At 33.9% G+C, this 25,614-nt stretch overlaps 1 protein-coding gene across 8 annotated transcripts in view; it reads right to left on the bottom strand.

Annotated features, from left to right (window-relative positions):
• The window catches only part of LOC140671022 (uncharacterized), a 151,366-nt gene that overhangs the window by 95,713 nt on the left and 30,039 nt on the right, over positions 1-25,614 (bottom strand). For 6 of the 8 annotated variants that reach the window (XR_012047661.1, XM_072902075.1, XM_072902086.1 and 3 more), the window contains one exon: positions 7,685-7,870. Coding sequence is in view for 5 of the 8 variants with exons in the window: in XM_072902086.1 (XP_072758187.1) it covers positions 7,685-7,870 (186 nt within the window). In the remaining 3 variants the exon portion in view is untranslated. Of the gene's footprint in view, positions 1-7,684; positions 7,871-13,913; positions 14,302-25,614 lie in introns of those variants that run through there. The other 2 variants (XM_072902048.1, XM_072902077.1) reach the window with 2 other exon arrangements.

The following is a 25,614-nucleotide window of genomic DNA, read 5'->3' as shown; positions in this document are numbered from 1 at the left end:
TGAAACTTTTCTTTCATTCCCGTTGAAGCCGTAAAGTTGACCGCAGTTAATGAACCGATGGTTGCACATTCTCGCTGTCGCGATAATAATAAGGCAATTTCCCCGTTGATGTCGAAGCACATCGCGTCGATATTACGTCCTTTCTTCGATAAAGCTGTTAAATTGAATGCGCGAGAGACGCCATCGATTCTGCGTTATAATAAAGTTAATATTGCGCCGCGTAAAATCTTGCGCTGCTTAAAATATGCCGCCTCCATTACCTGCTGTTAAGAAAAGACGAGACTCCCGTTGTTCGCTCGCACTGGCAAGGGTGGATCGCTTTCCCGAGCACGACACTCGACTTGGCTTAAACTAACCGCACAAAGCGATGCATCATCGAGACACACCATTAGTAAGATGCATGACCACACGGGCGCGGTCGTGCAAAGACAACGAGACAAGGGTGCGTGTATATGTACGTCAGTACCGGGTACCGGGCGTGAAATCCTCAGCTTGCGGCACCGGCTGCGAAATCTCTGTGCGGGAAATAAATAGGAAAGGATACTAGTTTAAGGCTCTACGATGCAATTTATAATGCAATCGATGAAATAATAATTTCATTGTACAAAGTATAGAGAGAAAGTAGTTCGATCGTGGTTTGAAGGAAAAAAGTGAATAATTGGGTGGTTGAGAATAAAGAGGATTTTTTTTTAGAGAGATAATAAGGTAATTTTTTGTAGCTAGAATATCGTCCGTTATTTGTTTTAATAAACTTGATATATTTATGACAGATCCTTCGTAAATTTAGGTTTTTTTGTGAAACGTTCTTTATAAAAATTTGATGCTTTATAAAGAAGCCTTTTTGCGAAAAAGCTTATTTTATGAAAAACTTGAAACATATATACATACTTATAGTCACATGTAGTCATATGTGAGTACAAGAAAACTGTATGTCTTTAAGTGAAGTCTGTACGCACAATGCGTTTGCGTCTGTGTAATAACATCCATGTGTATTGGTGGATGAAAGTTGGGAAACTTTGGCACCTGAAACACGATGCTAGGACGTGCTTTGCGTTAGTCTCAAATTGAGATAAATGAGAAGCAGCGTACATCGTGTATATGTGAGTTGTACATTCGTATCAAAGACAGGAAGCCCAACTTGCGGCGCAAATTTCTGAAAGATCTTTCAAACTTTTAAAGCCAAAGACCGAAATCTTACATCCTTAAATATTTATATAAATATATAATATGAGAATATCTACTTTAATAAACTCTCAGCAAATTAACGTTATCCGTTTCTATTTCGTTATCTATTTCGCGTAATACAAAAGACGAAATCTTTTCTCCTTTACTCAACGATAAAGATTTGGGTGCTCATCCTCGACGTTTTTCTTCTTATTATTAGTACACAAACACAGAATAGAAATAATTACTTTTATTTTTTATCCAAAGTGCAAATTCTAGAATAGAAATATGCAGGAGATAATCGCTTTTAATCACCAGTAGCGCGAGGGATTGTCGAGTAACGAGCTTAAATAAATATCCCTCGCGCCGAAAGCGGCAAGAAATAGCACGGCAACGCGACGCGACGCGACGCGAGGTGTTACGTTAAGTGGATTAAAAAGTTGCGCATGAAAATGGAATTAATTAGCGTACGACGCGCGATGCGCCGATGTAGCGCAGAGAAACGCGACGGAAAAAAGCAGTTAATTAACTGGTCTTTAATTTACCCCCCCGGGATAAAGTAATGCTGCAGCGGCGCGCGCAATTAACCGCCGGATATTGTGTGTGTCTCCGCAGATTAATAATTCAAAATCCGAGTGACGTTTACAGGTAACGTTTGTAGTCCTCGGTCTCCGATTGAGCGAGATTGATCAATCAATCGATAACGGGTTATCTGTTCCAATATCAATCTCGCGCAAAACTGAGACGCATTTCCGCGAATTATCCATCGAAGTAAATCGTTCAACTTTATCGTGACTTATCAACTTCGACGTGAAATATCGCAAAGAATAGCCTCTCGCGCGCGTTGAGGGAAATAAAAATTTGTTTACGGGGGAGTTTTGTCGCGCTGAAAACTTTTCTACAACTATTTATCATCGATACTGGTCTTTCTCCTCGCCGAGTTAATAGTTGAATAGTCCGAGGGAGGAAAAGAGAGAGACTTTCTCTCGAAGGACAACCAAAGTCCGATAACAGGGGATGCTCTATCTCGCAGAGGAAATAACACCCCGGGAACACGATGTACGGCCTGGACTTAAGTTATTTATAGACTCCGAGACAACGCGCCGACCATTCACTACCGTTCTCTCCTCCCCGGCATCTTCGGCTTGTCCTGCGAAAACATTACGGTATCTACGGCGAATTCCAGCGAGCCTATACCAGCGTAGGAGAATGCAAGCTGTTAATTTTCTGCGCTGAGTTTCGTTACATGTGTGTTTCAATTTTTGTTTACAATTTCATATCGAGTATTAGTGATATTTCAATCGCTGTTAAAATATCATACAATTTTTATAACATAATAAATGACATTTTTTTTTTCAAATAAGAACAATATATATTTAGTTAAAAATTTGTTTAAATTATACTTAAAATTTTTTTCTTTCCTTTCTTTTTCTCGTGTTTTTTAATCATCATTGTAGGCAATTCATGCAAAGTACAGCGGATAATAAAATTATGAAGATTCATAAGCTTCCATCCCCTCATAGTCGTAAAAGCGTATTAAGAAATTGATTTCTTTCGTATACAACATCTTTGCAAAAATATTGAAAAATTTTGCGGACATGCAGCTCAAAGTTTTCAACCTTTTAAATGTTGCAAAGATATAGGACTACTTTCGACAACGAACATTTTTGCGCGCGCAGCATGGAGAGAAATAAACAACGAGTCTACATCGTCCTGCACTCGCTGTACTCGATACGTGTGTCGTTCTCAGTGACGTATTTTATACTGTTTGAAATCGGTACGAAGAGATCGAAACAACGCCTTCGAGGCGAGACTAACTGATAACATTCGATCGAATGGAGGGGAACCCTTTTGCAACCCTCTTACTTCTCTCCCTATTACGGTTTCCGCCACCTGGCAATTTCTCTCGCGAACCCTTGACTTTTTCATTTAGCTCTAGATTTCAGTTTTGCCTTTATAACACGTTCTTGACCGTATCAATGTAAAGGACATTTACATTCTCCTGTAATTATGATGATTGCGCGCGATTTCGTAGCATTTCAGTCAGAATGGAGAACCATTTTCATCTCTGCTGAATTAACCCAAGATTCGTTCTGGTATTGAAAAACTCATGAAAGAAAAATTGATAATTATTATTATCTGTAAATTATCTATGACGACTAAAACTGTACTAAGTTTTGCAGTCTTTAAATATATAATATAGATAAATATGCGATACATAAAAAATTTGACAAGAATAACATTGTGTGCACTAAATGACCTACTTTGAACCTAATGAAAATATATTTATCTTCTCTCAAACATGAAAGTATAATTATATATAATTAATTTTAATAGTCTATGATTAAAATATTTGTTTCAACAAATATAGTGTCTTTCAATTATTCAAAAGCATTCAAAAGTAAATGTGACGTCATAGCGTCGATTAACCTCGTGCTTCATTTATGTTTTTTCCCGCTGAAGATCGATAAACCTTTTTCCGAGTCCTCGGTATTCTTCGTTCTTCGTCGAAACTAATTTCGCACGTGGCTCGAATTTCGACGACTCGAAAGAAACAGAATCGCGGCGAAAAGACACGGCAAAAATTTCCGGACTGACATCCGACAAATCGAGAGTATTTAATCGCGGAAGAGAGAAGGGCTCGCGGTAATTTTCGTCGCGCGCATTTTTCTTTTCGTCCTTTGTCCTTTAAGTGCGCGTGGGCGACAGGCTGGATGTAAAAGCAGCTACCTCAGAAAGATGAAAAGAGAGAGAGAGAAAGAAAGAGAAATAGAAATGGCAGGATACGAAAGGTGAGGACGGAAGCGAAATTTCCACGAGGGTAAGCGCAACCCGTCCAGGTCGAATCTCGACCTATTGCGAGTTAGTAGGAACGAAGAATGGGAGAGGCAAGAAATCTTGGTGCCGGGCTTGACGGATAACGAGAACGTTAATCACGCGTTATCACTCGTGAAGGAAGACGAAAGGAGATGACGTCGCGAAAGGAAAAGAAAGAGAGGTAAAAAGGAAGAGAGAGAATATATGTAAACGTGTTTCTGAAATCTATTTATCACGAGATTAGTTTGTTAAGCTCGAAATTATATTTAATTCGAAAAAAAAAAAAAAAAAAAAAAAAAAAAAAAAAAAAACACGAAATTTCTGAATTTATAATATTCAAAACATATATTATACTTTTATTTCTAACATAACTTTAATTAAATTATCGTAATATAATATATCATATTTTGATGGAAGAATTAAAGAGAAAATTAAAGAATTTAAAGAAAACAAGAAAGATAATTTTAAAATTGATGTATCAATTACGTTTCGAAAAGTCTATGCACAATCAAAAACTTTGCTCGGCCAATATTTCACTATCGAGATTCCAAATGTGATAATAACTTTTCTTTGGAGATTCTATCTATCGTTAAACTATCACAATTTAGTTATGTTATACAATTATGTCAATGTAAAGCATAAAAGCGTGAAAAAGGAATATAAAATATAATGGAAGAATATAACGGAGAAAATATTTCGAAAGTTAAACTGTGGATATAATTGCAAAGACCTACATTTTCAAGCACCAAAGACGATTCTACGCGTAGATTCTATCGTAGAAAAAGCTTAAACAATTTTCCAAGCAAGCAATTTACATTATGACGGCATCTCAAGAATATGGAGATACAAAGGAAGGAACGAGAATTCAAATGAAGAATACGCCAACAATAAACAATGTGCCTCTATTACCGTATATACGATTGAATTTGTTTTCATTATCGTGCGAAAGGAGCACGAAAACGAGCATGAATTTTCAAGCCCGATCACGAATAGCGAACACGTTTTCGAGTTTCAGGAAGAAAAGGCTGGAAAAAGTAGTATGGGGATAAGGGATGAAAAGTAATGGCGCCGCGCCGTTATGCTGGAGATGGCTCGGCGGATAAACTTACGGTACATAGACAATGCCCGTGACAGCAAGAAGAATCTCCAAGTTCGACCAGCGATATCGCGAATAGCGCGGAAAGTGCAGCGATTTGACCAGCGCGGGAATTAAAGTAAAGTGAATTTCGCTCGAACGAAAGAAGCGATTAAAGCGGATTAAAAATTCATCTTGCGCGCTCTCTCGTTGTATTTGCAGATCTTAAAAAAAAAAAAAAAAAAAAAAAAGAAAATATTCGCGAAGACTATTTGTCACGTGTGACAGAACACATTAATTAAATTAATTTCTTTTACGCTTTCGCCATAGCCATTTGCTAATCCAATCTGTTCATATATTGTTTCCTTTGCGTTCCTTTTGCGTCATTTGATATATTACGTATAGATCATCGTATGCAAAGTTTTGATATACCGCGCAAAGAGGATGCTTTTTGTAAAATGTACAGTAAGGGATGTGATGGAAATTTATTTGCCAAGTTGCATCTCGAAAATTCAACAGTTATTACATGATGCTGTTGAATCTACTCACGCAAAATCAATATCGCACTTCGACTTGTTCGCAGTATTGCTTCCAGCTTCTGCTACACTAATGCAGTTCGTCGTTTCTTGCGATTTCTTCATAGGCGACATGGGTCGCGTAAGCTACGGCAAGAACTTGGCAGTTAAGAAGTTAAGAAGCTGCTCGCGGATATCCGGACGAGTTTACGTACGTTCGTTCAACAAAAATTCCGAAGCGCTGTACGAGATTTAACGGTGAGGAAAACTCGGAGCTCCTTCTTTTGAAAGAGAAAAAGAGAGCGTCGAACAAGTTCTTCGACCGCTTTCTTCAAGCTCCCTGGCATCCTTCTTACTTCCATCTAATGCGAACTACGCCGATCTAATTTCGCAACGACATTAGGCGGCTTATGTCCACGAGTGATAACGAGATCGCGTCGTTAGAAGTAGTATAGAAGTGGTATTTCGTGTCCGGTTAAATGACACTTGTCGTATCTTCGAGTTATCGAAAATATCATTTGTAACAAAGAGAGTTGCGAAATAAGATATTTAAGAAAATTAAAGAAAAGGCGAAAATAAAACGGAGGATATCCTATAAAAATAATTATTACAAAATCTATTTCATAAATTTGCTAAAAATTTTATAAAACATCAATGTTATCAAATAAAAATTAGTTTGTCAAATGGAAAGAACGCCAAAAAGATTCCAGTTAATTATTTAAATAAAAAAAGGAATAAAAGATGAGAAGAATGATAGAAAGTTTTTTTCCTCTTTTTTTTTATCGTGCATGCGAAAAAGACGAGCAAGATTCGCTCATCGGGTGGATGTACCACATGCATGTTGGAAGCTCCATAATCGTAGTGCTGGAAAACGTGACCCGCCAGTCCGATTTTTAATTCGCCGTGTATATTTCGAAAGGTAGCGTACGTGAAAGACAGGAAGGTTATGCAATTACGATAAGTACACAAGTTGAAATTACATTACCTTTGACCATCAGGGAATTAATTTTCGCATTTAAATGCATCTGTCATTCATATCCAAATATTTACGATATTAACTGGATGCTGTTATGAAATCTCTTTTGAATCAATTATTTAAGTACATCAATATGTTCTCTAACAGATTTAGTAAGAACATCGATCTATTTCTTCTATTTTTCACGAGGGTACAATATCTTAATTAGATATCTTAAATCAGATAACTCGCGTCAAACATGCGTATTTATTTTTACTCAACAGAAATAATTAAATTTGTGTTTTACGTAAAATAAAATTACATTACTACAATAGACGTTCGAGATAATACTTTGAAGGGAGTCCATAATAGAGAGAAATAATAAGACAATGTTATTGAAGTTATAATTAAATTTAAATTAAAATTTACATTAAAATTTAATGTTACTAACAATAAGAACTTTCGATTCTCGAAACGGATTGCTGCCAAACACGATGCGATGTAATCGATCACTGACGGCGCATTAAATAACGCATCGTGACTATTATAGAATTCACAATAGAGCAACACGATCAATCTGTTCGTGCCATCTATTTTTACGTCATGTTGCTTTGAATACCAAACATATTTTTCCAGAAAAACAAGTCTCGGTATTTTTGCGCCTGTTTCCATAAATATAATCGTAAATGTAAACATCGTTTTAAAAGGGACATCCTACTCAGTGTATTTTGTTTTGGCATCTATTCTTTTTTCTTTTTTCTTTTCTTATACAAACAATTTATTATAGATAGAGTGAGAATAATAAAATATTCCCTATTATTATGTAGAGAATTAATAACTTGTATAATGATTGATAAAAAGGCTTTCCGCTTACCTTGATAACAAATAAATCGTCTAAAAAAATAAAAATATAAAATTCAATAATACGTATAACAAGACTGCGAATAAAATCTCATATCTGAAGACAAATAATACTTGATTTCTTACGATTTTTTACTCACACACTATGATTTCGAAATCTATACCGAGACTTTAAAAAAACGTCGTTGAAATAAATAATGTCTATTAAAATATATTAGCAGCAAATCCATTCACCCCTTCAAGTCAGTCTTTTTTTTAGGGTGATACAAACAGAATATATACCAGGTTGTGACTTACCTCGAATGCAGAGCGCAGGCGTGTTGCACCGTGATGTAACTCGCTGGTGGTGGTGGCGGAGGGGTGAGGTATGTCGACGGTGGTGCTGGTTCATGTCTGTGAGAGTGGTTGTGCTGATGATTATGAGAATGGCTCAGGGTACCTCGCAGAGTCCCAAGCAGATGGCGATGTGGCGTTGACTGCTCGCTGAAACATCAACGAAAAAAAAAAAAAAACAACTTGGTCAGATCGATGCTGAGAGTCTCACACGGTTATTCTTTTCGCCACCGAGTATATACCGATGGAACCGTACCAATGGTCGACCGTGCAGAAAGATGTCTGCTGTCGGTAACAACCAGCACAAGATAAAATCAAATTTGTGAAGGGTGACTTTTGATGTTAAACAGATAATTGAAGACTCACATAAGAAGATGCCATAAACTTATTAATTTCATACATAAAAATGCAAGATGAAAATATTTATAAAATATTGCATCTCTTTCAGCTCCTATCTGTTTGTAATAAAGTAATTGCAGAGTAAAACTACTCCCTTAAATCTTCTCACTCTGTTCTATAAATTTCTTTATAGAAATAAAAAAAAAAACACATTCTCTCTTTTCCTTATCTCCTCTCTCCTTTTTTAAATCAAACTTAATATTTAAAAAAATTATGTTATTTATTTTTGTTTTTCCTCTTTAATAAGTATTGAAACATTTATTATAAATGTTTTTCCTCAGGATCAATACACAAAGAGTTATAATTTTTAATCCAATAATCAATAACGTATTATCGAATCAGACGTGTATTTAATTAATTTTTTTATATTTATCAAAATTATCGACAAATATAAGATATAATATATATATATAAATTCTAAAGATAAGAAATCTTTTATACAATAAAATACAGATTCGTAAAAAAGATATGTGTATTGAATGATGTCTAAAATTAAATTAACGACCTCATAATTGCATTATTAGGAAATTTCTTTTATAAATAAGAGAAACTACAATATGTACACAAAATGTCTCTCTCAATGTATTTTTCATTATAAATTTTTTTTAGAACTCGATTTGTTTTCACACCTGCCGGTAATTACAGAGGGACGCTCGCTGCATCCGGTCGTAAAGCACCATCGCACCTGGGCCCTTTTATTCAGCAATTCTGGTGGAATGTGTACATAATACATGAGTTCAAAAACTTTGGTATTTATTTGAAATATTTTTTATATCCAATTTCTTGTTTACAAAAAAAAGCATTGGTCCATTAATTAAAAGATTAAGGGTTTACTAAAAAAAATGTAAATTTGCTCTGCATAAGAAATATGCATATCCGTTTCTTGTAAATTTCGGAATAAAGGTTACAAAACAAATCTTTAATTATATTAACGCATAAATACCAATTTATGCAAATCTATGTAAATCGATATTCCACAAGTCCGATTATTTAAAATTCGCCTTCTAATTAAAATCTTCCCTAATAATTGCGAAAAGATTTGAATTTAACCAAAGTGAAATTCGTGTTATGAACGAAATAATTATTCTTTAAATAAATATTTTTCTCACCTACGTATCTTTAGGGGGGATAAAGAGGGATTTATAAAATTCTCAAAAATGAGAATTTAAATCTGGTAAATGCACCAAGAAAAATATGTGCCCTGTCCACTTATCAATTTCGCAGAAAAATTATTTTCTGCTATATCGACGTATTAGCATCCGCCTGTTCGCTCAGTTTTTTAGTTGCTTGTTTGTAAACATTAAGGAGCCTTATTTTCTCAGTAATTTACAAAATAATTATGTTTGAAATTGTGTGCGACGTTTCGTAAGTAGATGATTTTATCATAATAGCACGTGAAACCGAACGTGAGACCGGAAGTGTTGAAAGAAACGATTCAGGTCTCGTTTATAAGTGTCAAGGACTCTTATCTGTCTCACCGAACTAGTTTCCCTCGTTTTATCACCTCATGTTATCATCTAGTTGCTCGATAAAAAAAAAAAAAAAAAAGGGAAAGAAAAAACACATGTAACTCCGATACATATATAATGGACGCAACAGTCTTCGCATAAAATAATAAGCTTTTCATCATTCTAACGAAATTCTAAAAATTTCCCACAAGAAATATCATATTTCACCGACGAGTTTCATAAGCTTTAATAACCGATAATGATTCTATGCAAGACAGAAGTTTGATTGCATACTATCGACCTGAGTATGTGCTTCGAAACGAAGGCGGGAGCACAAACTTCTAAGAATAGCGATGCTTGGGACAAAATAAAGACTGACGTGCGTTTCGTGAAAGAGAATAATTAGGCACGCCGCGTCGGCTGTTATCAAGATTCACGCATATAATAGTGAACGGATGAATAATTAGACGAGAATAAAAATAAACACACGAATACAATCAATGGTGAGTACTCTTCTCGTTTTGGATTCCTTAAAATTCTTTAAAAATGCTATTTATAATACCTAATAATGATAACAACTTGAGTAAAAAAGAGTATTTTATTATGATTACTGTTGAATGTATTATATTACACGGATTATCTGCGATTCATATATGTATTGGCCTTATAAGTCCTTTAAATTTAAATTTTACTAAAAACTATTATTTTCGCATTTTTTGTTTCTCTGATATTTTCAGCAGCTTCAATATGTCGGTATTGATAATTTTCGGACACTTGTTTCCCAAATATACGGAATTTTTGCACAAAGGATTATAGAGTAAGTTCAAATAGGAATTCGTGCTTCGTTCAAACTATCGGCGAGTTTGGATCAATATATAGGACGATTTAAAAATGTAAATCCTAAAACTGCCATGAACACCGGTGCTCGCGACGTACGTAATTCAAGACCGTCATGCAAGTCCTAAGAGGGTTCGTCGCGCAAATGTTTAACGGACGGAGAGTCACGAAAGAGCACAGTGGTTCATGTATCCGTGCAATTCCGTACCCGTATTTGCAATAAGTTATACGAGCTCAGTGAAAGAAGAAAAGGATAGACGAGAGAAGCGCCGGGCCGAGACAGAAGGGAAAATTGTCAAGTATTTGCGGGTATGAATGTTTCAAAGTGACGGCAAAGACACGCTTTATTCCAGGCCACAGACCATACGCCTCGAACTTTACACATTTTACGGTAGAAAAATTACGACTCGCGTTATTTACAGTAAAAAAATACACACACTGTAAGACGTAAATCAAAAGACGATTGAGACTGCGGTGGGAAAAATTTTTATTCGTTTTTTCTATAGCAATAGTAAAAGAAGAAAAACCGCAGAGATATAAAATTCAGAGATATATAACTGCATTTTCTATTCATCGTACTGTTCATTTTCACGTGTACATTGATATTATTTTTTTTTAATTGTACACGATGCAGAAATCTCTAAAAGAAATCTGCAGTTGAAATTATTCACAAAATTTTTAATATAAAATGCAATATAGTAATACATATTTCGATAACATATTATTAAAGAGACACTGCGTATGTCTATAAATTTATAAAAAATTTATAAAATTTATAATAAATTTATTTATCATAAATTATAATATTAACCTAGTAAATGATTTTATAAATTTATTTATAATAAATTATTAATAAATATATAAATTTATAATAAATTATTTATAATAAATTTATAAAACCATCTACTGGAATAAACATGTATTCCTCTCTTCTCAAACTTGTTAGCGCTAATTAGAACTAATTATTAAAATCTCTTTCCTTTATACGTTAGAATTAATTTCAATTATTAATGTCAAAGAGAAAAGGAAAGAAAAAGATAATTTTGAGAAAAAGAGAGACTTTATTCGTTCAACGAAAGAGTTCGAAAACAACATTGCAGAAATATCAGGAAGTACAAAATTGTTTACTTCCGATATTGCGGTACAGTAAGCCTTTTGTAAAAGTATACTGCCGCGTGGCGGTACATTCGAAGAATCAACATGATCTTTTCAGGGTCGACTCCTCCAACATCGGTAAAATCTTTCAACCTTAACACAGCGATTCCCAACCAGCGGTTTGCGATCGCCGAGAGCTCGCAAATATGCCCCAGAGAATGTGCGATAAAAATTCTACAAGAGCTGTTGCAATTTTTCTTTCCCATCGGAATCATCATAGAAGACAATATATATTTGACTTTCTTAGACAAGACATTTTTCGAAATCTGTTCAACAGTTTGTAAAAAAAAAAATCTTTAGTCAAAAATATTACTTGATAGAATTATTTAAAATTTATTTAAAAAAGAAAGAAGGTTGATAAGATTTGCATTAGGCTATAAATTTTCAAATTTTACAAATAATTAAAATTTAAAAAAAGTCTGCAACATTTATTACACTCTACTCTAATATTAAAGAAAAAAAGTTTTTTAATAATCTTTATTTTCTCTACTTGAATAGCATGAAAATAGATATTAATTGTAGTAAACTGAGGTTTAGAGCTAGCGATTATCAGGGAGAAATCGATTCTTAATTTTATGTTATGATATTGATGAAAGACAACTTTAGATCTGGCGGATTTAGTTCTCATTCTCATTGATAATAGTATCACGGCTTGTGCTAGATGATCGCGGACAAGTCGTGCGCAAACTTTTGCATCGAAACGACCGATCGGTGGAAAAAAACGAAGGGGGCGAGGAAGAGAAGGTAAAAAAGTATGATAATCGGAAACTGATGACGAGGTATCTCTCTCGTTCATGCGGGCATTGGCTTCCGCGGCAGATGCTGCCTGACTGGAAATTGCCTTACATCGGCCAGGAGATGGCCCCAACAGGTCTTCCGATGTTTTCGAAGACGATCGAATCGAAACGGTACCACACAAATAACTCCAGCTTTCAAAAAAACGCAAACGTAATCTGACAAACGAAGTACCGATGATATGGCAATTGGAAAAAATTTATCATTATCAATATAATAACCTGATAATCGCGATAAGTATCGATAGAGTGGAGATAAAAAGTATACGATGTGCTTCTTGGGTTGTAATGGTGCTTTTGTTCCTTTTTTTTCATTAAGATACAAAGTGCAGCTCTTGCGGTTTATAAAAGTTTTACGAAAAAAAAAAAAAATAGATCGTGCATCGTAGGAGGTAAGTGAGATGTCAGTTTATAAATACGATACCGAAGGATGCATTTAGGATGCATTTAATTCGTTTGTAGTGTTACAAGTCACTTCGCTCGCATACGGCAAGCATATGCCCGACGTTTGAATCTTACTGAAAGCATAGTTGCCAACTTTAGACATACACACAAGGAGACGTTCTATACTTGACCTTAATGGCGGTGCTCCAATACGCCATCATCATCATCATCATCGCGGTGGTCTCGAAGGCCCAATGTTTTCTTTTCTCTTTTGTGTACAGCGGCTATTTTTAATTGACCCTCGTTTTTCTATCATATTTACGTTCCGAATTTTATAAACGCAGCATGAGCATTACAATTCTTCGATGTTTAGATCGCGACAAACATTCATTCTAAAAATTAATCCGAACAGTTCAATCATAATGTGTGAATATAATCTTTTGTTTCCACATTCCGTTCGTACATACAGATCGTAATCGTTCGTTAATATAGATTAGCCGCGCCGAAGCGTATCGACGAGCGCAATCACGATACCAACATTCGCCATTAACCCGGTACTCCAAACCATGATTGGAATTCAGGCTATTGCCGAGGAAGAACGTTTGTCATGCAAAATTCTCGCGCGGAAGCATCGCTAGACATATATCAAAGCCTCAAGTATTGTTTGAAATGAAAAATTCTTTTTACAAGATGCACGTTTGCACGTGCTCCGTTTTTTTTTTTTTTTTTTTTCTTTTTGTACCAATTTTCTTTATCTCGACCAGCATCTAAATAATACGAATTCTAACTGCATCTTGAAAACTATGAATGTTTTACGTGGCGTTAACGTCGTTCCGTTCACGCACGCGTTAAGTACGTTAAGTACGTAAGACGATTATTATTGTACGGTACGCAATCTTGTGCCGTAGCGCGAAATTATTTTCGATATAGTAATCACTTTAACTTGTACAATGAATTTACTTGCTCTAATTTACGCTTTACAAATATACATCCGCGTTAATCGGATGAAATTTAATTTAAAATTATTCAATTGGATGGAACGTGAAAAGATTCATTGTGCCTAAGTTCCAAAAGAACAAAAAAAAAAAAAAAAAAAAGTGCGTATAATGCGTTCGCTTCCATATTCATGTTACAAAAATCAAACACACATGAGTGAAAAATAATTCATTTAATTACCATTTAATCCCTTCGCACGTTTACTCTGTAAGGTTTCCGACCCGACTGCGGTCGTCGAGCGGGTCGAACGAATCCGTACGAGTGCGTCGAGAAAAATACCTGGGTACGTTGTTGTTCTTAAAGCTGACCATTACTCCGTTCTGCAGCGTCGTTCTCTATCACGGTGATCGTTGGAGCACGCTAGACGCTACACCACATTACACTTGGCTGCATACACACATACACGCATATATTACACACCTAACGTAACGCACTACACGATCCCACCACGAAACCATTGGCGCGGTAAAAGAAAGAGAAACGCTCGCGCGACCACGTGTACGAAACGCTCCGGCAAAACAACGAACATCCTTTCAGCCGCGCGTTTCCGGGCGGACTGACTGAGCAGCCACGCTCCCTGCTCACGAATCTCCCACCCTCTCTCGAATTTCCCCCTCCACTTCTGCCTTCTTTCATTCGCTGCCGCTGTCTGCGACAAGAATATTGCGTCGCACCTTTTCTCTCTCAATTGAAAATCCCCCTCAAATTCATTGAACTATAAGATTTCCAATGTATAGAGATATTGAAATTACTAATTAAAGGTGCACATTAAAAATGATATTTGTCCTTAAATATATATTCAAGAAAAGCTGTGATCTTAGATAATAAGTAAATTGTAATAATACCAATCACTCAAATATTATATAAATTAAAAGAATTGTAATCTATTTCCAGACTGATATGAATGTACAAAGAAAAAAATATTGAAACTCCATTAATATAAATATAGTTATTATATTAATCATTTTAATTTTATGCTTTGAATAATTCTATTAAATGTATAATTTATATTTGAGCAATAATATATGTATACATTATTGTTCAAATACAAATTAGGCATTTAATAGAATTATTAAAAATGTAAAATTATATATGTATATATATATATATATATATATAATGAATAAATAAAATCAGTGCTCTCTTGAATATAAACTAACAATAAGAACAATAAATTATAATCGACAATAGAGAGCAAAAATGTGTCATGACAAACGGAATAGGTAATAATTAAACAATAATATAATAAATAACAAAGTAAGATGTATTATAAATGATATCAGAATATTTTTGATTTAATTATACATATGTCGCAATAACGCTCAAGTAATAAATTACTAATAACCAAACTAATTTAGTTATTTATTTAATTAATTTAGTTATTAATTATTTAGTTATTATAATTTATTGTTCTTAGTATATATATATATATATATATATATATATATATATATATAAAAATCCTCTTAAAAATTTAATTATCGAAAATATAATCAATTTAATTAATAATTTTCTTTTAAAACTCCCTTCGCCAATTAATATTTCTTCCTGATAAATTTTTGATCTTTATTAGGTATATTTTTAATATTACTAAATACAAATTATGCATTTAATAAAACTATTCAAAATTAGGATAATTAATACATAATATTCATATTAATAGAACCTCAATATTTTTTATTTGTATATACTCTCGTCCTTACATTATCCCTTCAGGAATTATCTAATGTTTTTTAAGGACTATCATGAAATATTGAATTGAAATAGAAAAACAATATTTGCTGATAATGTAAAATTTTTAAGTAAAAGTGTTTGCGTTTTTCTAACCAATTTTTTCCTTTTTCTCCTTTTCTTTCTTAGAAATAACATTTTAATATTACCCTAAATATAAAGTGTAATGTTAATTAAAGAAACTAATTATGAATTAATTTATTTTATTTACATTACACTTTATATTTAGATTAATATTAAAATGTTATTTCTAAGAAAAAAAAGAAGAAGAAGAAAATTGATTAAAAAAGTGCAAACACTTTTACGTTAAAAATAAACTCTATATAAGAGAAGATATTTTATTGTAGAAGAGTGTCTTATCTTATGTCTAATCTTCAAATATTTTTTTAAGAGTGAATTCTTGGCCAATGTGGAGACGATTTTTTTCTCAGCGAAAATGTTACACATAATAATTTTCGAGTTATAAGCGATTGAAAAACCGATTTTTCGCAAATTAAACTTTGTAGAGTTAAAAGATTAATACAATTATATTCTTCAGTTATAATTTCAGATAGAGTTTAATAAAATTTTAATTGAAAGCTCATTATTACATAGATATATAATAACAAAAATTGATGATTTCCCTCGACATTTTTGCTGAAAAAAATCGTCTCCAAATTGGCCAGAGAATCCGCCCTTAAAAAAATATTCGGAGATTTAAGACCTCTGTATATAAAAATTTTAATTGTATACATGTATCATCGTTTTCCTACTTTCTTCTTATTTTTCGCTTTATATTTTATGTAAGTCTTTCATTACATAATTTATTTTCTTGAGAAAAGAGAAATGCGCGTGCAGTGTTTCATTAAAATCACTAACAGTAAAGCAAGTCCCTCAAAGAAGAAAATTGTAGATTCCGCCCCTGCCGCCGCTAGTAAATGCATCCTTCCGTCGTCTCTCACAAGTTCATTGCTTTGCCGTCGCAAGCATATCTTTGTGCCATCTCTCTCTCAAACGCATCCTCTGACTGCTTCTTACCAGTAGCGGATTTATATATTACGATGCCCTCTATAAACTTAGAAATTTAATTTCTTATCAGAATTCTTCTCTCATTTTGTTTGATGATATGTATATATAATTACAATTTACACAATAATTATTTTTCTTCTTTTTTCAAAATCTCTCTCTCTCTCTCTCTCTCTCCTTCTGTACTGACAAACTTTTTTAAAATTTTGATTTAGAATAGAGAAAAATAATCTTTCTTCTATTTTCAAAGGACGGTTCAAACTTATACGTTACTCGCGATTTAAGGTGAATACATCACTGTCGCTGGTAAAACCGGCATGTCTTTCATATAAATGCAGCCTTCTACCGCCTCGTAAACGCAACGTTTCGCACTGTCTCTCGAGTGTGCATCATTCATTCCATCGTCTCTCGGAAGCACAGCGTTTAGGGAGTCTCGTAAACGTATCGTTCCGCTAGCCTGTGTGCGGGTTACCATCCTTTCTTTCATTGTTCTCTTCAATCCGTCTCTGATGACAACCGACGCAGCTCGCGCGGAAATCCATAGCTGGCTCAACGTTACATTTTCTTTATCGTTATATGTATACACGGCAGCCGCATATTTCATACATTCAATATCATTAATAAAATTAAAAAAGAAAATATTTTAATTATCCCAAATTAATCAGACGTAGCAATCAACTCTCACTGTATATTTAAAGTAATTGCTTAAATTATTTTGTAAAGCATAAGTTTTTAACAAAAAAAAAAAAAAAAAAAAAAAAAATTATAATTTTTATTTAAAAAGAGAATTTTTTCAAAATTAATCTATATCTGTTTTTCCTGAAAATTATTCAAATAATTATTCTAAATAAAAAAAAAAAAATAAGGAATTCGGGAAAAGGTTCGTTGAACGTGTAAAATACTTGCACAAGCAATGCCAGATTGAAACTTTCTAAACGTCACATCTCTGTTAATCGAAATACGAAAAAGTAAATTAGGGATTATAAGGTATACTCGAAATATGTATTACATCGAAATTACGCACCCAGGGAAGAAAGTTCATTTCACAGAAAATATTTCCGAGGTTGGCGTGCGAGGGACACGTTGGAACGCGAGTAACGAGATTCTAGGGTGTACGGAACACGGTAGTGCTGCGGAATAACCGTCGGCACGCGTTATTTCATGTGGATTTTGACGTAACGTTCGTTACGCTTAAGTACCGGTGTGCTTTTACTGCGTATATGCAGCTCTACGGAATCCCTTGATTGAACTTTCCCGTCACGTCCCGTACTTTTCGGTTCAAGTTTCTCGCTCGTGCTCCAACAAAAGGCCAAGCTTTCTGACATTTTCTGAAAAGTGACGAGTTTTCTCCGTTAAAAACTATTAACTATCATTCCCCAAAAGTCCTTGATTTTTGTGACACCGTCGAGTTTTATCGCGAATAACACGTCCAAAACTAATAACTTTGCTAGTACGATTCAAAGAGAATTTGTTACAACAAATTTGTTATTTCTATTAATTTCTACATACCTTTTACTAAAGAAAAAGGGAAAAGAAAGAGAGAAAGAGACAAATTTATCCGCAATAAATAATTCGTCATTAATGTCCCAGTAATTCTTTTAAGAAATTACATGTACATATTTCGTCTTTCACATACATTTACATAGAATTAATTTGATATTTATTCGATTCAAAAGCCGCGCGAGAATAAAGCATTATCATATAATACAGAGTGTATACTCTCTGGAAAAGCCTCTCTGAAAATTTGGAATTCTCAGGGAATTTTCTTACATCTGGAGAAATCAGAAAATTCTCATAAAATTTTCTCATCAGAATTTTATTGGGATTCAGCAAATTGTTTAAAAAAATGTTCCCTTTAATTGTTTTGCTTTTATACTGTAAATTATAATTATATATCCATCTCGGTTTATATTCTTCAATGTCTTAACAAAATATTGAATATGCTTTACATATCCTTTATTTTAATTTTTAATGATAAAAAATGAAAATATTATGAAAGTTAAAAATTTTTATCTTAATGAAAGCTATTTAGGTTTTTTACATTTGTAAATCTAACATTTGAAACTTAAGTTACTTTGTGTTTTTTCTTTACAAGTAAAAAGTGTTAGACAAAGTGTAAAATAAAAAAAATATTTTAAAATTGCAGCAAAATTATTTAAAATATTGTTTTACCTGATATTTTGGCCAAAAAAAGCTGGTAGATCAGAAAATTTTCAGGAAATTTTTTTACAAGATTTTAATAGACATTTTGTAATAAAACCATTCCTCTCGCAGTCAAGTATCTTTATACATGTATAACTATTCGTATGCTTAAGTCTATTAAATAAAATGTGTTAAGATAAATTAAATAGAAATAATTCAAAATATTTACAACATCTCTTATGTACACAGGTGTTTTTATAAATGTTGTTTCCTTTTTAAAAAAATAAGTGCACAAGCGGAATAAAACTATTTTAGAAACAATATATCCCTACACTTTTCGAGATGTTTAAAAAGATAGATGAGTATCAAAGGCAGATAAACTTCGAACTTTTCTCACTATTGTCATAACGAGGGTCAGAAAAAGGACCTATTCATATTCAACCAATACTTGTTCGCGTTAGCAGGTAAAATGGCATTTATTAAAGAATGTTAAGTACATACGAATTTCAAATGCAATTGTTCAGGAGTTTATAGCGTTTTAACTCCTTTCCCAAACTTTAGATTTTATTACAATCGAGATCGCTTCAGCCGTCGTCTACAACGTCATTAATCCGGCTTTTGTTTCCGTAACGCTGAGAGATGCCATCCGGGTCATCGATAGCAAACTCGATGTCCGTTCGCTCACTGAAATGAAATTACGGACGTTCCGTGGTCGATGCGAGGCAAGTTGCTCGACAATGGCAATCTAACTTTACATTTTGCCCTATAAAAGGGCATCGTTAAAAAGTTTTTCGCTTTTTTTTCAAATCTAATGCCATGACATATGGTTTTTTTCTTTATATAATGTGTAAATTTCAATAGTGCCGAAATTTATGCAATTTATGTATCTTGAATAATTATTTTTTTATTCGCATTTTAGAATTTTCCTGACATGACTGTATATTATAAAGCAGCAGTCAATATAAAGAAATAAAATATATATTATTCCGGTCTCGTATTGCACTATATTATGCTTTCTTAAATATTGGCCAGCTTTATTACCACGAATAGTTGGGAAAGATCGGTAGCGCACCATTCAAATAACTTCTTGAGAAAATATTGAAACTCGATGTCGGAGGCAGAGAGCGAAAGAGCGGGCTATATTCACGTGGCGCGCGTGTGTGCGCGAAGTGTGTTTGGAATTTCAATGAGAACCACTGGAGATGAACGGAAAACTTTTGGACCATATGACGACACGACGGTAGTCGCAAGAGTGGTCAGAAGGATGCGCAAACTACCGACGCATTCTCCGTAATATATATGTGAATGTAACAAACTTCTAAAGTGTTTTGCCCTTCAGCGTAGCTGCCTCGAAATTCTCCCAATTTCGACACGAATTCACCTGAAAATACGATCGAATATCCATGGAATTTCCTGTTTCCTTCCCTTGCCACCCTTGCTTCTTTTGTCTCCATGTAAATGTGACCACAGTATAAAATTCCACTTTGTCACATCATCGTCCGGATATTATGCGAGACAAGTGGAGCGACAGTTTTAGGGAGTTTCAAAGTTCATATTAAAGTAGCCTAAATCCACGCACTAAAAAAAGTCTGCACTGCAGAAAAAAATAATTTAGATTTATCAAATGTTTAATGAAGCAATTTGTACGAGAAACTTTGGCCTCAATATCACCATATAAAATAAAATAAAGATTTTCATGTAACTAATAATGATATATGTATAGTCTAATAAGAGCGTGACCGACATGATTTCGAGGATTATTATAAAATAAAAAAATTATACATATATTAACTTAATTAGCACTTTGACGCTTTCATATTGATAAGTCCTCTAATTGCTTTTGTTATTAATAATTGTGGCATTACTTGACATTTTTAAAACAAATTTTTAAAAAATTGACACCATACTCTTGAAGTAAAAATGTCTAAATCAAAAAAATCTGTCAAATTAATTTTTTTTTCAATTAATCGTTTTCGTATCTTTCTTCTTTAACTTCATATTTCCTTAGATATTTTCAATTGAATTTGTATGAAGTAATGATAACATTTAATTACCATTTGATAACATACGTAGCATATTTAAATGCACGGTTTTTCACGAAGCTAACTAGAGCAACTGGATCTTTATCAATAATGCATTGTACAGGAAGCATCCTATTGTCTGATTTTTCAAGAGTTTTTGATAACAATTTCCAGATAAAAGTTTTGCCGGTCATGCTTTTATTAGACAGACTATATATATATATATATAACTTTAAAATTTACATATTTTATATGATCCGTTAATATTTCAGTAAATTTTAATAATTGTTTTTCCTCAGTTGTAATTGCATCTTTTGTTCAATGCACAAAACATATTCAAGTTTTTTTTATTATATATATATATATATATATATATATATATATATATATATACACACACATATACGTGTAATAAAACCATTGTTTATTAATTGTTTCCTCGGGTGGTTCTGAAATCTCCTTATTCAGATGCAAAGCTGTCTTGATGCAGCTGGTGCAGTTCGCCTTATCTTATTGGTTTTCGAGCGGAACAAACAGAATATTCCAAAGTTTAGTTTATTCATACGTACATTGTGTGTGCGACTTTCACAAGCGCTCGCAAAACTTGAACGTTAAGTACACCACGTTAAGAGTACGCCAGTACTCTATTCAAATATAATCGTTATATAATTGAATAATTATCGAGCGTTGACGCGGATTTCCGTGGCAAAAGTCGTTTGTATATTTGTGCGACGCGGCGTAGAAACTACTAATGATAAGGAGACTACTAACACTGATACTAACTCTGCACAGGAAATGAAATTCAGCTTTAACGCGATATCCTTAAATCGCTAGTTCCGCAGGTACTCGAGAGGTTTAAGACAAAACATAAAAGCGACATCGTTTCGGACGACGGCAATTAACGTGATTTCTGAAAACAGACACTTGTGCGACCTTTACCGTAGCGAGGGAAGATTGTACAATATGTAAATTTAACGTTGCCACAGTGGAGTAAACGCACTCCTACGATGTCCACCATAAACGTCGCAGGTGCAACAAAGTTGTAATCGTCTCGGCAATAAAATCCGCAAACCAACTTTGTGGACAAGTCTCGCCCGTTAAATTTATGGACTTCGCTACATTATTGCGGATTTGAGAAGCTTCGTTAGAGTTACGACGAAAATTGCTTGATAGCTGTTAGTTAAACGAAAGTTTGATAAACGTTTCAACGGCCTGATTCTACGCCCTTTGTATAATTTAATGATAATACTGCAGTCATAAATTCTCACGATATGGTTAAAAAGAATAAAATCCGCTTTTTAAAAAGTTTTCTTCAGCATTCCTCTTGGCCTATTTTTGTTTTGTCGTGTAGGTAACTGTATAATCCTGACATATTTTATAAAAAAAAAAAAAAAAAAAAAAAACTTGAATGTGTTATACGTTTCGTGCATTCAACAAAGAATGTAATTATAACCAACGAAAACAATTTATTAAAATTTGCTGAAATATTCACGGATGATATAAAATATGTAAAATTTAAAATTATATATCGTTATCAGTTGCGTAAACATATTAATTGAATTTTATTTTATATGACATTATTTTATTTTTATTAAGCAAACTTGCATTAATTAAGACGAGAACCTTTACTGTCTAAGGAAAAGAAATAATTCAGAGAGAACGGAAAAACTTTTAAAGGCAGAAAAACGAAATCGTGAAAGCGGGAGAATGAAAAAAAGGACCCAAATGGAACATGATGATAAAAGAAGAGTTTTACAAAGTTCTCTTCTCTCGTCCGTCTAACAACGTCGTAATACCTGTTCTTATCTTACCGACGTAAGAGAGGAAAATCTTCCTCTTCTTCAGCTTCTCACACCAAATTCTATCCGGATTATTCGGGATACACGGCAATTGACACACAAACATGCAACTAAATCTCAGTATTTTATTACCCAATGCTTACTTCATTTCTCAATACACAGCTTAAAAGATGGTCGATTCGTTGAACTTTATAGTTCCACTTTACAGAAATAAACAAATTTATGCAGAACATCCTCCGTTCCTCGTATTTCTTTCTATAATATTTCTTTTTCTTCCTTGGTCTGGTATCTTGTATGTATTTTATAAAAAAGAAAAAAGAGAATTTAGTAATATAAAAGATTTAATAGAAATATTTCTCTAAGAAGGAATATTCAAATATCACAAAAGTACAAAATGACTAATAATGTATCATTAATTCTTAATTTAATGTATCATTAATTATTATTAATACAAAAAATCCTTAGGCTAATATCTTTCAAACTTCCAATAATATATTATTAATTTTTAATATAAAAAAAATCCTTGGGATAAATTATCTTTCAAATTTCCAATAATATAGCAGTAATTCTTAATGTAAAAAAATTCTTCAGATAAATGACGTTTCAAAGGAACATTACTAACAGTGCTAATTCGCAGATTCTGATTTGTATGCTTCTTCGTGAGCTCTTCTTAAGAGATATCTTCTCCTATTATTAGATATTATTCATTTCAATTTTCCGGGATATCTCTATATACGGTACCCGTATTTATTTGCGAAAGTTCAAGAAGCGTAACGCAGCACTGAGTGCGGCAAAGTGAGATAAAGGGGGTAAAAGAGATTCACAACTTCTCTCCGACAATTCGGAAGAAAAAAATAAAATGAGAAGCGTGCGCGCCCCCATGATTCCGGAAGATGGAATCGCAGCAGTTCCGTCCCACGTTCTCGCGACAAAAGCTGCGAAAGTTTTCGCGGAGCGGAGAGAGAGAGAAAGAGAGAGAGAATTCTGCTCCGTTTAGAATTTCTACGTACGAAGAGATCGGCCGTAACTTTTGTCTACGTGCGCGTATCACGGCGGGTGGAAAAAGATGGATTTATATTTCCGTGATGTAGAATAGCTCGCAGATAGTCGCGCGAGGATGCGGAAGGAACGAATCTCGAGATATTGTTCGTCAATAATTTATTGCACACACTGTGAAGCAAACTATGCACGAACGTGAGATGAATGCGACACGAATGCGGGAATAGAAAAATACATATTTCATTTGGCAGAAATAAATAATGTAAATAACAATAGTATTAAATAAACAATTAATTCTGAAAAACAATGCAGGTTTTTAAACGTTTATGCATATGTACATTTATGAGTCAGTGGAATCAGAAACATTTCATATCGTTAAAAATCATCTCCGAATATAAATATTTATTAAAATAAAAAGAATTTTTTGCAAAGAGCTCTAAATATATTCTCACCCTTTTAGTGTCTGCCTATAACGCTCTAGTTGTTCTATTTAAATTGTGCCTTATATAACACTAGATAGGAACGAAAATGCAATTTTTCTAGAGCGCCTCTCGTATCAGAAAATGTCCATCATGCCGCGGAGCATGTGCCTATCGCAAATTCGCAATCCGCATTCACAGTTATAGTCCAACTGGTGGAGCTTTAGTAGAAAAGGCGATTACCGATCGATCCGCGGATATATCCTCGATTTCCGCGGCAGTGCTTATAGGCAAACATCGATGCAGGCTGCACACATCTCGAGCGAGAATTCCGCTATCCAACCAGGGGGAAGAAAATGAGAAGTGAAAATCGTAAACAAATCGTACCGGACATGTAAAGAACGCGACGAAACTTTTTTCTTACGATACGAGAAACGTAGGTATGTCAAGTCGTATATTTTCCACATCTGATTTAAGTTTTTAATAACGGAATATCCGGGAGAGCGACGTGCAGTATGCAATTCGCGTGTAAATTCTGAATGGCAGTTTTCGAGCACCCGGTATGTTACGTATGGTTACTGCCATGATTTAAAAGGGTGTCCAGGTGGAAAAAGGGGAAGAGAAAAGCAGAAAATGTGGTGAGAAGAGGCGGCGGTGACCGCGAATATTGCAGGTCCGAGTGATACGACACAAACAAAGAATGAAGAATAAAAGGCCATCTCTTTTTAAATACACATAACGTTTCAAGATATAATAATCATATATTCTCGAAACAATCATACGCAGAGTCCCGCGAGGTTACGCCCAGTAAACTCCTTTGAAGGAGCAAAGACTGGGATTTATAATAATTTTACAGATTTAGCGCCACGCTTTTTAATATCACAGTCGTAATGCGGTTACACAAATAATCCTGCATTCGGGATAATTAGAGCGTTAATTCAAGATAATTGAAATAACCGGCGCTTCCTCGACCATTATGGTGTTTGAACGAAGCTAAGGGATCAAATTAATTCCATCTTCAGTATTATAGTATTACTCAAGGCTCATAATAATACTGATTCTAGTAGATAACTGCTACCACCACACTCAGGATGTCGTCCTGTTTCAGTTATATCTGTGTTGCATAACGTTTGCAATATCCTTTGTAAAACGTAGAAAATAATCCCACAATATGAAGAGACGTTGGTAGATTACACATAACGTTGGTGGATTTCACGTATCACCTGCGAGCTAGTCTCTCTTAATTTTGCAACTCAGTGCAATTTCGAGAAGCTCAACACAGTTTTATACTATTTTCACACCCTGTCACAAGCGTTTTATTGCTGTACGAGAAAAAGCACGATGCAAATGATAACTAAACGAGACGACTGCTTCTTTCGTTCTCTCTTTTTTTCTTTATCGATTAATGACATTTAATATTCTTTATTTGTGAATTCTGCAATAAATATATAATGAAAGAGACCAAATTATACGAACAAAATAATTGACAATAAAGCAATAACAGCGATAAAACTTTTTCTATTCTTCTATCATCCTGACGTGACTTTTTTTGAGTAAATGGCAACGTGCAAGGACACCGGATGTCGACGAGACTTACCGTCATAAACTCGCACCTAAATGCACGGCTTTATATATTGTGGCGAGAAAGTTCACGTCAGTTTGGCAAAATTGTCTACGAAAGGCGATTTGTATCGAATGTTCAACGTACAACAACATAAAAATATTTTTGTCTTCTTCAAGTTTCTTATTCTTCCTAGAGAGAAAA

This window comes from Anoplolepis gracilipes, chromosome 1, assembly GCF_047496725.1.
Source record: "Anoplolepis gracilipes chromosome 1, ASM4749672v1, whole genome shotgun sequence".
In the NCBI taxonomy this organism is placed as follows: Eukaryota; Metazoa; Arthropoda; class Insecta; order Hymenoptera; family Formicidae; genus Anoplolepis; species Anoplolepis gracilipes.
The sequence above is the reverse complement of the archived record's forward strand: the minus strand, read 5'-3'. Positions and strand labels throughout refer to the sequence as shown.